The sequence below is a fragment of the Colletotrichum graminicola genome (genome assembly GCF_000149035.1).
Source record: "Colletotrichum graminicola M1.001 genomic scaffold supercont1.20, whole genome shotgun sequence".
Taxonomy (NCBI): Eukaryota; Fungi; Ascomycota; class Sordariomycetes; order Glomerellales; family Glomerellaceae; genus Colletotrichum; species Colletotrichum graminicola.
This window is the reverse complement of record NW_007361024.1, coordinates 284,789-297,399: the sequence shown is the minus strand read 5'-3', so window position 1 is coordinate 297,399 and position 12,611 is coordinate 284,789. Positions and strand designations below refer to the sequence as shown.

Sequence of the window (12,611 nt, the reverse complement as noted above, 5' to 3'; positions counted from 1 at the left end):
GCGCGTTTGCTGTTCTAGCATTCGTAGGTCCGTCGGATGGCTTTGGGCGTCGTGCTTTAAAGGGGGGTCGCGAGTGGATCGCAGAAATAAGTGGTTGGTCGGATCAGTCTAAAGCTAAAGTCAAGGTCAGCAATTTTGGTGTCTACGCCAGACAGGCGAGTGTAGTAGTAACGACGTACAGTGACTGTTCCATGACGATGCTATAAGGTACGCCGCAGTATGGCCAAATCACCTTTCAGCGGTCGTCACTGTCGATTCTCACTCGACACTCTGATAAGTGACTAGCGCCCCGTCACCTGCACATCCATTCGTGGAGGAAGGGTGGGGGTAGGGTACCCTTGTCGTTCCGCGGCCCCTGCTTTTCTGGGTGCGTCTTGGACGTTCAGTGGTGTCGACAGCTTGGACGGGGACATCATGAATTAACAACTGTCTATCTGAACCCAGCGCAACTTCTTCCACGAAACCCCTTTTCCGAACCCTACGCTGACGAGCGCACGTCTGCGAAAATGCCTTCTGATCTTTCATCATACCTAGCAACGCGCTACTTGGTAGCAGATCCGAAACCCACCAAGAAGCGCAAGCGCAAGCAAACCACCGAGAACCAAGGCCTCATCATCGCAGACGACGACGACAGCGGTTGGGGCAACTCGACAAAACAAGACGATGAAGCAGATGCAGGAGCCGCGCTCGTATCAGGTACATCAGCAGAATTCCGACGCACAAAGAAATCAAACTGGAAGACTGTCGCCGCCAGCGGCAACAGCACCGCAAAGCCAAAAGACGACGACGGTGCCGCCGCGGCGGACGCGATCCTCGCCTCGGCGGCAGCAGAAAACGCCAGAGCCGCACAAGCAGACGATGAGATGCCCGTCATTGAGGGAGGCGAAGAGGCAGGGGTGGTCAAGATGAGCGACGGCACGCACGCAGGCCTGCAGAGCGCCGCCGCCGTGTCGGCGCAGCTGCGCCGCAGACAGCAGGCGGAGGAGGCCGAGTTCGCCAAGCTACGGAAACACGGCAAAGAGGAAGAGACTGTATATCGTGACGCGACAGGCCGGCGGGTTGACGTGTCGATGAAGCGCGCCGAGGCCCGCAGACTGGCGGCTGAAGCAGAAGAAAAGGAGCGGCAGGCCAAGCTGGCGCCAAAGGGTGACGTGCAGCTCGAGCAAGCGCGGAAGCGCAGGGAGGCGCTCGAGGACGCCAAGCTCATGAAGTTTGCGCGGACAGCGGACGACGAAGAGATGAACAGGGAGCTCAAGGATCAGGAGCGTTGGAATGATCCCATGGCGCAATTCATGAGTGAGAAGACGGGCGCCAGTGGCGAGAAGGGTAAAAAGGGCAAGAAGAGGCCGATATACGCTGGCGCTGCGCCGCCGAATCGTTATGGTATCAAGCCGGGATACAGATGGGACGGCGTGGATAGGAGCAACGGCTTTGAAGGGGAACGATTTAAGGCGATTAATCGTAGAGAAAGGAACAAGGGGCTGGATTATGCTTGGCAGATGGATGAATAGTACGGCGCCTAGTTGTAACCATTGTTTGAGAAGCCTAAACCACCACCTGGATAACCCCCGCAGCAAGTCTGGTTTAGCGACCGTAGCAATCGTAGGAGTAGGAGTCTTGCTAATCTGGAGGTATGTGGGGTATCCAGTTGGAACGACAAGAACTGAACCAGAAAGCAAGGTTCGTTCCCAAGACCATATGGGAAGCCAGCCCAACCTTACAGGGCTGTTCATCGGTTGTTGTAGTCCAACTTGTGTGCATTGAAAAGCCGCCTATACCTTCTAAGCGCTATATGTAGGAGCTTGCCAACGGTGAATGTACGGCTGACATCCAGCAGCTGCTCACAGTATCTACTACTCGGTTGCGAATTTAAACTCCACTGGGATGTTGAACCTGCCGAGAGGCACTTGCAATTGTGCAGTCTCGTAGTGTAAAGCCTAATTGCCAGGGCCACTAGGTCGGCTTGCGACGTAGAATCTTGTCAGGCCCATATGCGCAATTTTCTTTGACGAGCTTGATCCAATCCTTGCGATCCATTTGGCCAGGGCCGTCACCGATACGGCCTTGGAATCTCCTCATGAGATTGCCGATACTGATGCCACCGGGCAACTCGGGCAAGGCGTCCACAATCTCCCAAGCCTCAATAGGACCATTGGGAGACCCAGCACGGGGAGCCGGGGAACCCTCTGGCAGAGGCGAACCAGGCTTGGAACCTTCCACACTGTCAGCAGATGCAGAGTGATTGCAAAGACGTGAAGCTTATGCTTACCAGATGTTGCGGGCATGGGACTACCGGCCCTCGAGCCGACAGGTGTGCCTCTCGCTCCACTGCCGACAAGCTTGATCTTCTTCTTTCTCAACTGACCATCCGACATCTCTCCTCCGGTCGCTTCTCCGTCGCTCATGGCACCCTTGCCCAAGTTGTTCTTCAGACCGGCCGAAGGCGTTGACGAGCGACTTTGATGGACTGAGGTTGCAGCGTGCTTCTTGAGTTTCTTTCGCGATGATTCATTGCCGCTGGACTCGGATAGATTAGGAGAGCCAGGGCGCTTCAGGGACTTGCCCTTCTTGAGAGCGTCTGTGTGCTTCTGTCGGCCAGACGGGGTTGTGTTACCCTTGGATGAGACGCCCGATGCTGTCTTATCCTTCCCGTCTGCATCCTTATCTTTGTCCTTGTTCTCATCATCTTTCTCCTTATCCTTGTTTTCTTCCTTCTGCTTCTCCTCATCCGAGTCATCGTCGCTCTACAGAAGCAGTCAGCAAAGATAAGATGTCGAGTGTACTTTAGGAAATCTTACTGATGACGACTCGAAAGGATCATAGCCGCTTGAATCAGACTGGTAGATAGTCTCTTTTTCTCGCTTGATCAGAGCCTTCTGGGTCTTCTTGCCCTCCTTGCGACGCTCCTCCTCGGCCTTTCTCAACTCGTCCATTTCCTTTTCGACTCGACGTTCGTCGGCCTCGCCGAACAAGTTGGCTCCAAGCTGATCGCGACGAATGCGATCGTTTGCTTCCTTGTATTCCTCATCGTTATCCTGCTCCAGGCCAGGATTCTCATCGTCATCCTGGAACTCGTCGCCCTCCATATCAATCTGATCGTGGTCCATCTTCTCTTCCCTGGAAGCCGCCCTAAAGGTACTGCTCTCCGTCTTGATTTTGGCGGGGCCATAGAGGGCGTGTCTGGTGGCCTCCCACTCTTCTTGTTCGCTCTTCTTCTGCTTGTCTCGCATGTACCATCGCCCAACGTCCGTCTTCTTGCTCATCAAAGCCTCGGCTTCTTCGAGTCTCATGGTGTTGAAATGAGGTTTGGCGGTGAACTTGTACCATTTTTCCAACGGGATAGCAGCAAACTTGCCATCACGAGTAGCGACGAAGCAGACTGTGGTCTCGGACAATGGGGCAACATACGATCCCACCCAGACATTTTTGCCATCGGCATCTTCCAGATGCCAAGGAAGTGCCTCCTCATATCGTAGCTCCTGTTGCTTTTTCTCTTTCTCCGACCTAGGCTGTCGATGGAATTGAACATCTTTCTCCTTCTCCTTTGGCTTTGGTTTCTTATCAGCATTGGGGTCTTTCAGACTGGGTGCGCTCTTCGCTAGCTCAATAGCCCGAACAGCTTCACGATCGGCCTTGATTTGTGCCAGTCGTTCCGCCTCCTTTTCGTCAAGTGGCTGCGGCTCGGCTTGTTCCTGCTTCACTTCGCGACCCGGGGGCGGTTGTCGCGGGTCGCGTCGTTGAAGGGTGACTGGCCGCGTGAACTCCTCCTGGTTTGTAGGATCGATGCCTCTCTTTTCGAGATCGGCTTTGGCGGACGACAGTTTCATGACGTGGTGGCGGACACCGTCTCTCAACGCCTTCTTCGTCGTTACTATCTTGAACTCCCTCACATTCTGGGGCGCAGGGTCAAGCCAGCCACCGTTTGCGGCTCGTCTAGCCTTGATATCGTCTTCGGTCTCGGGTCGCTGGAGGCCATGGTGACCCGCTGCGCCAGGTGACGGTCTAGCTCCCAGCGGGGGACGCGGGGCAGGCGGTCGCAGAGCTCCGGGTCGCTTGCGTGCAACAAGGGGGTCACCGCGAGGTCTTCGCTTGATCGGAGGGGGTCGAGGCTGGCCAGGCTGCGCTGGCTGAGGAGGTTGCTGGCCATTCGGATTCTGACCGTTGGGCAGGCCGGGCGGAGGCGCGCTCATGATGTAGGTGTAGCGAACGATGCGAGTGCCTTAAAGCTCGGAGAGGTTCTCGGACCTATGACGATCCGCGAGGTTGTTTCGACAACGGGCTGCCGTGTTTCCTGTTAGGCCTAAGGCTGGGTGAAAGAATCAGGCGTGATGCCGAGAGGGATCACAACGGCGCGATAGACAGGGACGGGTGACAATAGACACGCTCATACAACGGAGCTGCGAGTATTAATCCTCGTCCAAAAAAAGAAAACCCACCGAAATGCTCTGGCTGGAGGTCGGAAATTCGCGATGGGATAAATCCGGATAAGATCGCGAAGAGGAGGCAGTCGAGGCGATGACAAATGGTAGAGAGCACCTCAGTAGAGAAGGTGCGAGCGGGAAAGGATGATTGGAAGGCGCCCCAGAAACCAGGCCAAGCGCAGGCAGCTTGGGAAGCTTGCAGAAAAGCTAGGTGGTGGGCTGGCTGACTGCCTGGTCGGGGCGCAGGTTTGGTTGTATTCTGTCAGCAAATGTCTGGCGCAAAGTACCTACATGGCGTGGGGCTACAGGACTTGGTGGGTCAATCACAGTGCACAATAATGGGGTTCCCGCCAGCCAAGCTGCATTCAGAACGCGATCCACAAGTGTCTTGGCCTCAGCAGAACGTCATAGCCGTCTGAGTTTACCTACGTTGACGACTGTTGGCCATCTTCGTTTTGATGCCGCATTGAAAGCCACTAGATTTATCGATGATGCAGAACATTCTGTACGGCTTCTGAGCTCTTGTTGTCTGATGAGCCCAGCCCCAAAGCCCGATTTGAAACCCAATACAAATTATACCGGCTTCCTGTATGTAGTGTTTTTTCTTAATGAACAAAAATATCCAATAGACTATGCGCGCAAGGGAAACTTGGTCGGATGAGTCTGACTTACAATGTTTTCATTCACCTTCGTCTGATTCTCTCCCATGGTTTTATTTTTGGAGACCAAAGTCGAAGGTTAAGCTCAAAGGTATATGGGGTGATGCCTGGGAAACAGTGTGGACGCAAGGGACATGGAAAATATCCGTAGTCATAATAAGGACAAGAGAAGTACAGTTAGAGCCGTGCTTTTTTTAATTTTTTTTAGCCGTCGCCTGTTGTCTTGTCAGCAATAGTTTAGCTACTCAAATCAATCCCTTGCAGTGTGTTTAATCAACATGGCTCAAATCCAGGGCTGCAAGTAGTGTAATTGCATGCCACAAGAACAATTCATTCCACGGATAATCTATTGGTCTCGACCCTGCAGCTGTTCCACATCCAAGTACAGTGCCAACGCCCCTATATTACCTGAAACTTCACCGTTTGCATTGACTTCGCACAGTGGCCCCTCATCGCAGAATGTACCTGCCTTCCCCCACGTACAGCTTTCACCTTGCTTTCGGTTCCATGTATCCGTACACAACCTCACCTTACAAGGTCGAGACTATCAGCAACCGAAGGCCGATGCTCAGCTACCTGCCCATTCACAACACCTTTCCACGCTACTTCATCACTTCGCGATTCCACACTTTCCCCCAAACCATGCATTCTGGGCGAGTTTGACGAGGTAGGTTACCTGGCGCTACTTGCAAATATGACTGATTGCTCATCCTTCTCCAAAGCATCACACCACACTTAAAGCGTGGCCAATTCTACTGCCTCACATGAGAACGGCCTCGAGGGAAATTTCACCATGCAAAACAGCCCGCGAGGACCTGGTCTTGGCCAGTCAGGTGGTTCTCATACCAACGGCCTTGAGGACCACCTGCGAAACCTGATCCTCACCAACGGAACCCCGGGAACCGGCCCAACTCACTTCCCTAATGCCCCGCGAACGACTGCGCCTCCCTCTAGCGATGGCCCTGTCAATGATCCTGTTGTCTTTCATCCTGAAGATCCGTCTAGCCTCGCGGCTACCTTGAACGGAAAACCTGCCTCGCCCAAGGTTGCTAGAAAGCGCCCAAACCAGGCCCAGAGGCGCCAGATGAATGCTCAGTTGGCCATTCCCATCGACCCTCGCCCGCCACCACCCACTCAACATGTACGTCCATTCTCGGTATCTCCTAACTACCCGTCCCATAATCCTGGATTCTACAACACCAGAGGGAGACACCCCCATCATCACCCAGACCCCCATCATGGACCCGGGCAGACGGGAGGCCCCTACGGCGGTGATCAACCTCGTTCGCCCAGACAAAATGGATATCACCAGCCTGCAAATCAAGAAGCATATAGAAGTCATCAAGATCAGCACCTTAGTGGCCGTCAAGACAATGGGGCGCCACGCTATTCACGAAACTTCCATGGGACGCTATATAGTCCCCGCGGTCAACACCACCAAGCTCGGCCCGAGGAGTTAGAGAACCAGGTCGCCTACCTAGAGGGACTTTGCGGCACGCTTGTTGCGGGCGCCGAGATTGAACGAGGGGAAATTGCCGAGAAGGAAGCTTTCCGTGTCAAGATTGAACAGGTTTGTCGGGCCGCAATCACCGAGTATGAGGTGACTCAAAATGGCTTGGGCAACTTCCCTTCGCCCTCTGTCCAACTGAAATGCTTTGGCAGTCTTTCTTCTGGTTTCGCGACGAAAGCATCAGACATGGATCTCGGTCTGGTTTCTCCACTTTCACAGCCCCAACCGGATGCCGCCAGCTCTCCGATTCCCAGACTTATTGAGAAGGCGTTTCTTGACCTCGGTCTTGGTGCTCGCCTCCTCACTCGAACACGGGTGCCTATAATCAAGCTTTGCGAAAGGCCCCCCGAGAAGTTGCAGTTGGATCTGCTAGATGAGCGCGAAAAGTGGGAGAAGGGTATCGTCGACACTGAGCACGCGGACGTTGCAGACGAGGACGAGAACGTTGAAATGGAATCCCACGTCAAAGAGGGAACCGACGAGTCGACAGATGATCCAGCTAGTCAGAAAGCGGATGCTTTCTCTCTTACTGCTGCGTCTACGAACGAGCCTAGGCTGCCGACGATCCGCCAATCCGATAGCCAATCCCTATCTGCTTATTACAACGTTGCGAAAAGGGCATTGAGAAAGATAGGAGGCCGAGACATCACGCTTTCGAATTGCAGGGAGCTTGCAGAAGAGGACTACGCCATACTTAACAAAGTCTGTGAAAGCTTCTTCAACGGCCTTCGCGACCCAGAACTGAAACAAAGGCTCTCAAACTACCTCTCTCTGTCTTTCAAACCACTTCCGAATGCCCCAAACTACCGTTCTCTGGCGGGTGTCTATGCGCAGATGGAGGGTGAAAGAATTGTCATGCTTTGCGAATCAGACGGCGCCATTGAAAGCGCTGAAGATGCCGAGGAGTCGACACGGGTTTTGATCGCATCCTGGAAAGCTCTTCAAAACCAGCCTCACTTCGGCGTTGAGCCCCTTACGTACACGAAGCAACTACAGCTACACCTCGAGAAGCTCAAGAAGCTTCCAACTGCGCAGTTGCTCACCCTTGAACAGAGCCAACATGAAGCCGCTACTGGGTACCAAGCGAGAACTCTGAAAATCCTATCAAACCTCCGGCCCCGTAACGACAGTGACGCAGACCTGGCAAGACGAATCATCATTGACAGATACACCGCGGGCATCTGGCCCAGCTCCGTCCGCGGCCAGGTCCGCGAGTTCGTTGACAACACCAATGGATCACTCAGTCTCGTCGCTGTCGCACGCCGTCACAAGAGCCTCCAGCTTGCCCTTGAATTGGAGAAGGCTGTGGAACATCAACTGTACGATCCAAGTCTCGAGAGTGACATAAGAGAATACATTTCGATTCTCCGGGGTCCCATGATGCACAGCAACGTCCAAGATCCGCACTACGACTATGTCATTCCTGTCACGAAGCAGAACATAGACACCATTAAGCGCATGCGAGACCTTAAGGACCCCGCCAAGATGGCCGTCAACCAGCCCCGCGACCCCTACAAGGACAAGCTCGAATTTCCCAAGAACGGTGTTGGTGTCCAGTGCGATATCAACTTCGCCGCCCACCTCGCCCTGCACAATACTCTCCTACTACGTTGCTATTCCCACACTGACCCCCGCGTTCGGCCTCTGGTCCTGTTTGTCAAGCATTGGGCCAAAGTCCGTGGCATCAACACGCCCTACCGCGGCACACTCAGTAGTTATGGCTACGTCCTGATGATGCTACACTACCTTGTCAACGTCGTCCAGCCTTTTGTCTGCCCGAACCTCCAAGCTCTCGGGCCGCCGCCGCCGCCTGAAGGATTGTCGCCCACCGAGCTCGACGAGAGCATCATGTGTCGGGGCCACTTCGTCGGCTTCTGGCGCGACGAGGCTGAGATCTTGCGTCTCGCCCAAATGAACCAGCTCAATAGTAACCACGACTCTCTCGGCCAACTTCTCCGGGGCTTCTTCGAGTACTACGCACAGAATGGCTCGATGAGCACGTACCCAGGCCGAGGCTACGACTGGGGCCGTGACGTCCTCAGCATCCGCACCCCCGGCGGCCTTCTCTCCAAGGCTGACAAGGGCTGGACTGGCGCCAAGACTGTTGTCGAGTATCGCCCCAACGCTGCCGTCAACTCTCCCAGCGTTGAGGCCCCTCCCGTGCCGCACGTAGCTCTGAAGCCGCCCGTCAACCCGCTCACCCCGACCGCAACCACCGACGGCGCCATCACGCAGGAGGTCTTGTCGCCTAGTCTCAGCAAGGCCGTCACAATCGCGACAGCGGCGAACAAGAATGGCGAAGTCAAGGAGGTGCGCCACCGCTACCTCTTCGCCATTGAGGACCCATTCGAGCTCGACCACAACGTCGCCCGCACGGTCACACATAACGGCATTGTCGCCATCCGCGACGAGTTCCGCCGCGCGTGGCGCATCATCAAGGCTGCGGGCACGGGCAACTACCACGAGGATCTGCTCCAAGACGTCGCCGCCATCAAAGAGGAGGGCGAGAAAAGCACTTATCTGCAGCTATTGGACGAGATTCACGGATGGGAATTGTTCCAATAGGACTCTGTTGGCTTTCACTCATGTACTACACTCTTGAATTCAGACGGGATGTGATACTATGATATTAAAGACTGATGGTAACTGTAATGAGGTGTGAAAAAGCATCAAAAAGAAAGGCTCTAAGGGACCTGCTCTTGGGACGATCTAACGAAGTCACAAAGGACGGAAGAAAAAGTCAAGGATGAATGTATTGTATTACTAGGTGTAGCTATCATTACTTGTGAGTTGAACTCTAGCAACGGATCATCACGTACTGCGCCATTCAACATTGGCATCTCCTGGATATATTATATGTTCGAAGGTTTCTCTTATCCCTCTCCCACCCGGGCCCGAAGGTGGTGGACATGTCAGAAGACAGCCGGAAGAGGGATCTTCTTTGAATCGAAAATTAATCTACCATCGCTCCGTTAAGGACTTGTTCTGGGATGAACAGAGCCCCTGCTGTCCAGAAGACAGCATCGATGGGTTGGAAGTGACGAGACAGTAAATGCCCTTCAGTTCCGTTTGGAAAAGAAAAAAAGGAAGTAATGAGGTAGAAAGAGAAAGGAATCAGTTACAGACGCACACACCGTTAAAGGGCAGCGGCCGGTTGAAGGTATCAAGATGTCATCATTCGTCTAATACTGACCTGAGATTGCGTCTTTGATAGGTCTTGGCCCGAGTCTCCCCTTACTTTTTTGATTGCCACCATTTGGCTGTTCCATTATCTGCCGTGCCGTGTCCAGAACGCCGCGCTGAAATGCCCTCAAGTATGCCACACACAAACTGGACTAAATAATCCGTGAGCCAGTCAAAATGGAAAGGCAAGAGAGCAATGTCTCTAGAGAACAGCAACCGGAACAATCCCAGGTTTCACGCTCTCTCGCTGGATCTAGTCCAGAATGTGTTGGTACAGAGGAGAAATCGACTCGCCGTAGTGGTTTCGACGGATGGCCTCTGCAAGAAGGAAGGAGAGATCCAGGACTACGAGCTTAGGTGCACGCTTGGCCTGGTCCTCGGGGATGGGGAAGCTGTTGGTCACCAGAATGGTGTCGATGCATTCGCATTTCTGCAACTGCTCGAGACTATCGCCACCAAAAACACCATGAGTGGCCATGCAGTAGACCTTCTTGGCATGCCCCTTCTTGACAACGGTCTCGGCCGCTGCAATCCAAGAGTTGGGCTTGTCAATCATGTCGTCCACGATGAAGACAGTTCTGTTCTTGACATCGCCGACGAGGGTGATCATGTGCTCGACCTTGGGATCCTTCAAGACTTCGTCCTCTTCGTCCGACTCCGGTGCCGCGTCTCCGGAGCCTCCCAGCGCATGGGGCGCAGGGGCAAAAAATGATGATGCATGTGATGCGGCCATGGGATCTTCCTCCCGGCCGCTGCCGCTCACAGTCGACGCAGCAGGCGAGGGATAGTCATCGTCCACTATGTGACCTTGTACCAGTCGACCGTGCGTAACTTCCTGAGCGCGACGATCGTCGTATTGTGCATCGCTTTCCTCCTCGTCCATGGGGCCGTCACCAGGTTTGGATTGTGTAGGCGTGGTGGGCCGGTCATCCAAGGAGCGAGGGTGGGAGCGTGGTACGCTCGTGCGCTGGGGAGAGCCGGAGGCGTCGGCTCTCACCCTAGCAGCACGTCCAGCTACAGGAGGAGGTGTAGAGGGTCGTGGAGTAGGGGGCTGGCGACTACTCTCCAGTACCGGCTCCCGATCCAGGTTGTCCAAGTGGTGCATGATCATACTCGACGTCATGTTGGTTCCCTTTCGGTTCTTCTCCGTAGTGACCATGCCAAAATTGAGTTTGAGCGCGTCCGCAAGCGATGTCACACGCTTGGTTCCGCCGGCATTCTTCGACACGACGACAGCCTCCTTCCAGTTGGGCACGTTGTGACGGATCCATCTCGCGATCAACGGCTCGGCATGGAGATTGTCGACCGGGCACTTGAAGAATCCCTGCATCTGGGACGCGTGAAGATCGACGGTAATGACGTGCTTCACGCCAGCGACGCCCAGAAGATTCGCAAGCATTCTCGCCGTGATTGCACCGCGGTGGGATTTCTTCTTGGACTGACGGCTGTAGGGGAAGTACGGGAGTACAGCTGGAAGAAAAGGCTTGTCAGAGGAATGGTGATACTAAGACGGGAGGAGCAGAGCAGAGGAGAGCAGAACTTACCAGTAATCTTGTTGGCTGAGCCGCCATTGCAGGCCGAGATCATGATCAACAACTCCATGATGGTGTCGTTGACCTTGGCACTGCCGGACTGGACGACGAAGACATCCTTCTCTCGGACACTAGTCAAGATTCGCACACTCGTCTCGCCCTTTTGTGTGACGGGTCAGCCTCAACAGGGAGTCCAATCAAGATTGAGTGAGATTGAATCCAATCAAGACAAGTATGGGGAGGTCAGCCGCGGCAAGGTGTCGTGGGAGGAAGAGCAGTAGAGCAGCAAGCGCAGCTTTCCCATCTCCTACCGTTGATATCCAAGGCAACAGCGACCGCACTCAGCTTACATTGGAAAATTGGGTAAGCTCCGCCTCGGCAGGAGCCATGCCCAGGTTCTCACATATCTGAGTGGTGAGGACTGGGCAGGAAGAGCCCGCGAAGATGAGAGTGCCGCGCATTTTGGAAGGAGAAATACGAAGGACGAAGGGATTTGGTTCGCGAGGTGGGGAGCTTTTAATATCGCTGCGAAGGAAAAAAAATCGAGCCGACCGGGGAGACAGCGGAAGTGGGGGTGTCACAGTGCGCATATGCTACTTGTCTGCCGACAGCCTCTTATGGAGCACTGTATTTATCCGGGTCGGAGATACCTAGGTATTCGTCCCAACAACAGAATCCAAAGCCCAGCTCTCGCCTTTTGTATGACTGGCCATGGCCAGCAAGGTTGCCGGCGAGTGAAGCCATCTCTGGTCCCGCCTACAATGTGACTCAAGAAGCAAGGTTTTTGACGGCATTGGTGGTAAAGTTCAGAGTCATCTTGTGGCTGGCAAGTGTCACAGCCTTAACAGGAGATTCGATAGTAGAAGTCAGATTCAGCAGTTGCTTTGCATTGTCAGGTATTCTATATCGCATCAAGAGATTGAGACGTGGCATAAGTCAGAGGTGCTGCTTGTCGGGTTGTTACGTATCGTGATATTACTTTATGTCCTGCCTGAACTGCACTAGACCGCTTATGGGGGGTTTGGAGCCATGTAAATCCCAATTCATGTCAACAACTAAAATTTTAGCTGCACCGTGCGGAAGGCACTGGGACCCCGCGACGCATTCCTGTTGCATTCGAGTAGTCCCACCAAGTGAATTTACTACATTGTACATACCAAAATCCTGCTGCGTCGCTTCTACATGGCGTGCTATCCATGAGGCCATCTCCGGAAATGTGGAATTGATGGGACTTCTTTGAGCACTCATTCGGCTTCATTTACTAGTTTCAGTCCCGGCAATTGGAATCACAATATGGACGGACAGC

The 12,611-nt window shown here is 54.0% G+C and overlaps 4 protein-coding genes across 4 annotated transcripts; 2 read left to right on the top strand and 2 right to left on the bottom strand.

Moving 5' to 3' along the window:
• Nucleotides 1-506: 506 nt before the first annotated feature.
• GLRG_05761 (uncharacterized protein) lies at nucleotides 507-1,511 on the top strand (the record flags this gene model as incomplete). Its single annotated transcript, XM_008096446.1, has 1 exon — nucleotides 507-1,511. One exon carries the CDS (start codon nucleotides 507-509, stop codon nucleotides 1,509-1,511), a length of 1,005 nt encoding a protein of 334 aa, XP_008094637.1.
• Nucleotides 1,512-1,953: 442 nt separating this feature from the next.
• Nucleotides 1,954-4,190, bottom strand: GLRG_05760 (transcription initiation factor IIF subunit alpha; the record flags this gene model as incomplete). The annotated part of the gene is made up of 3 exons (XM_008096445.1): nucleotides 1,954-2,213; nucleotides 2,270-2,744; nucleotides 2,799-4,190. The coding sequence occupies 3 exons, from the start codon at nucleotides 4,188-4,190 to the stop codon at nucleotides 1,954-1,956; spliced, it is 2,127 nt and encodes a 708-aa protein (XP_008094636.1).
• A 1,683-nt stretch (nucleotides 4,191-5,873) lies between these two features.
• GLRG_05759 (uncharacterized protein) lies at nucleotides 5,874-9,155 on the top strand (the record flags this gene model as incomplete). The annotated part of the gene is made up of 1 exon (XM_008096444.1): nucleotides 5,874-9,155. The coding sequence occupies one exon, from the start codon at nucleotides 5,874-5,876 to the stop codon at nucleotides 9,153-9,155; it is 3,282 nt and encodes a 1,093-aa protein (XP_008094635.1).
• An 871-nt stretch (nucleotides 9,156-10,026) lies between these two features.
• On the bottom strand, nucleotides 10,027-11,766 carry GLRG_05758 (ribose-phosphate diphosphokinase; the record flags this gene model as incomplete). The annotated part of the gene is made up of 3 exons (XM_008096443.1): nucleotides 10,027-11,243; nucleotides 11,318-11,465; nucleotides 11,656-11,766. 3 exons carry the CDS (start codon nucleotides 11,764-11,766, stop codon nucleotides 10,027-10,029), a joined length of 1,476 nt encoding a protein of 491 aa, XP_008094634.1.
• Nucleotides 11,767-12,611: the final 845 nt, after the last annotated feature.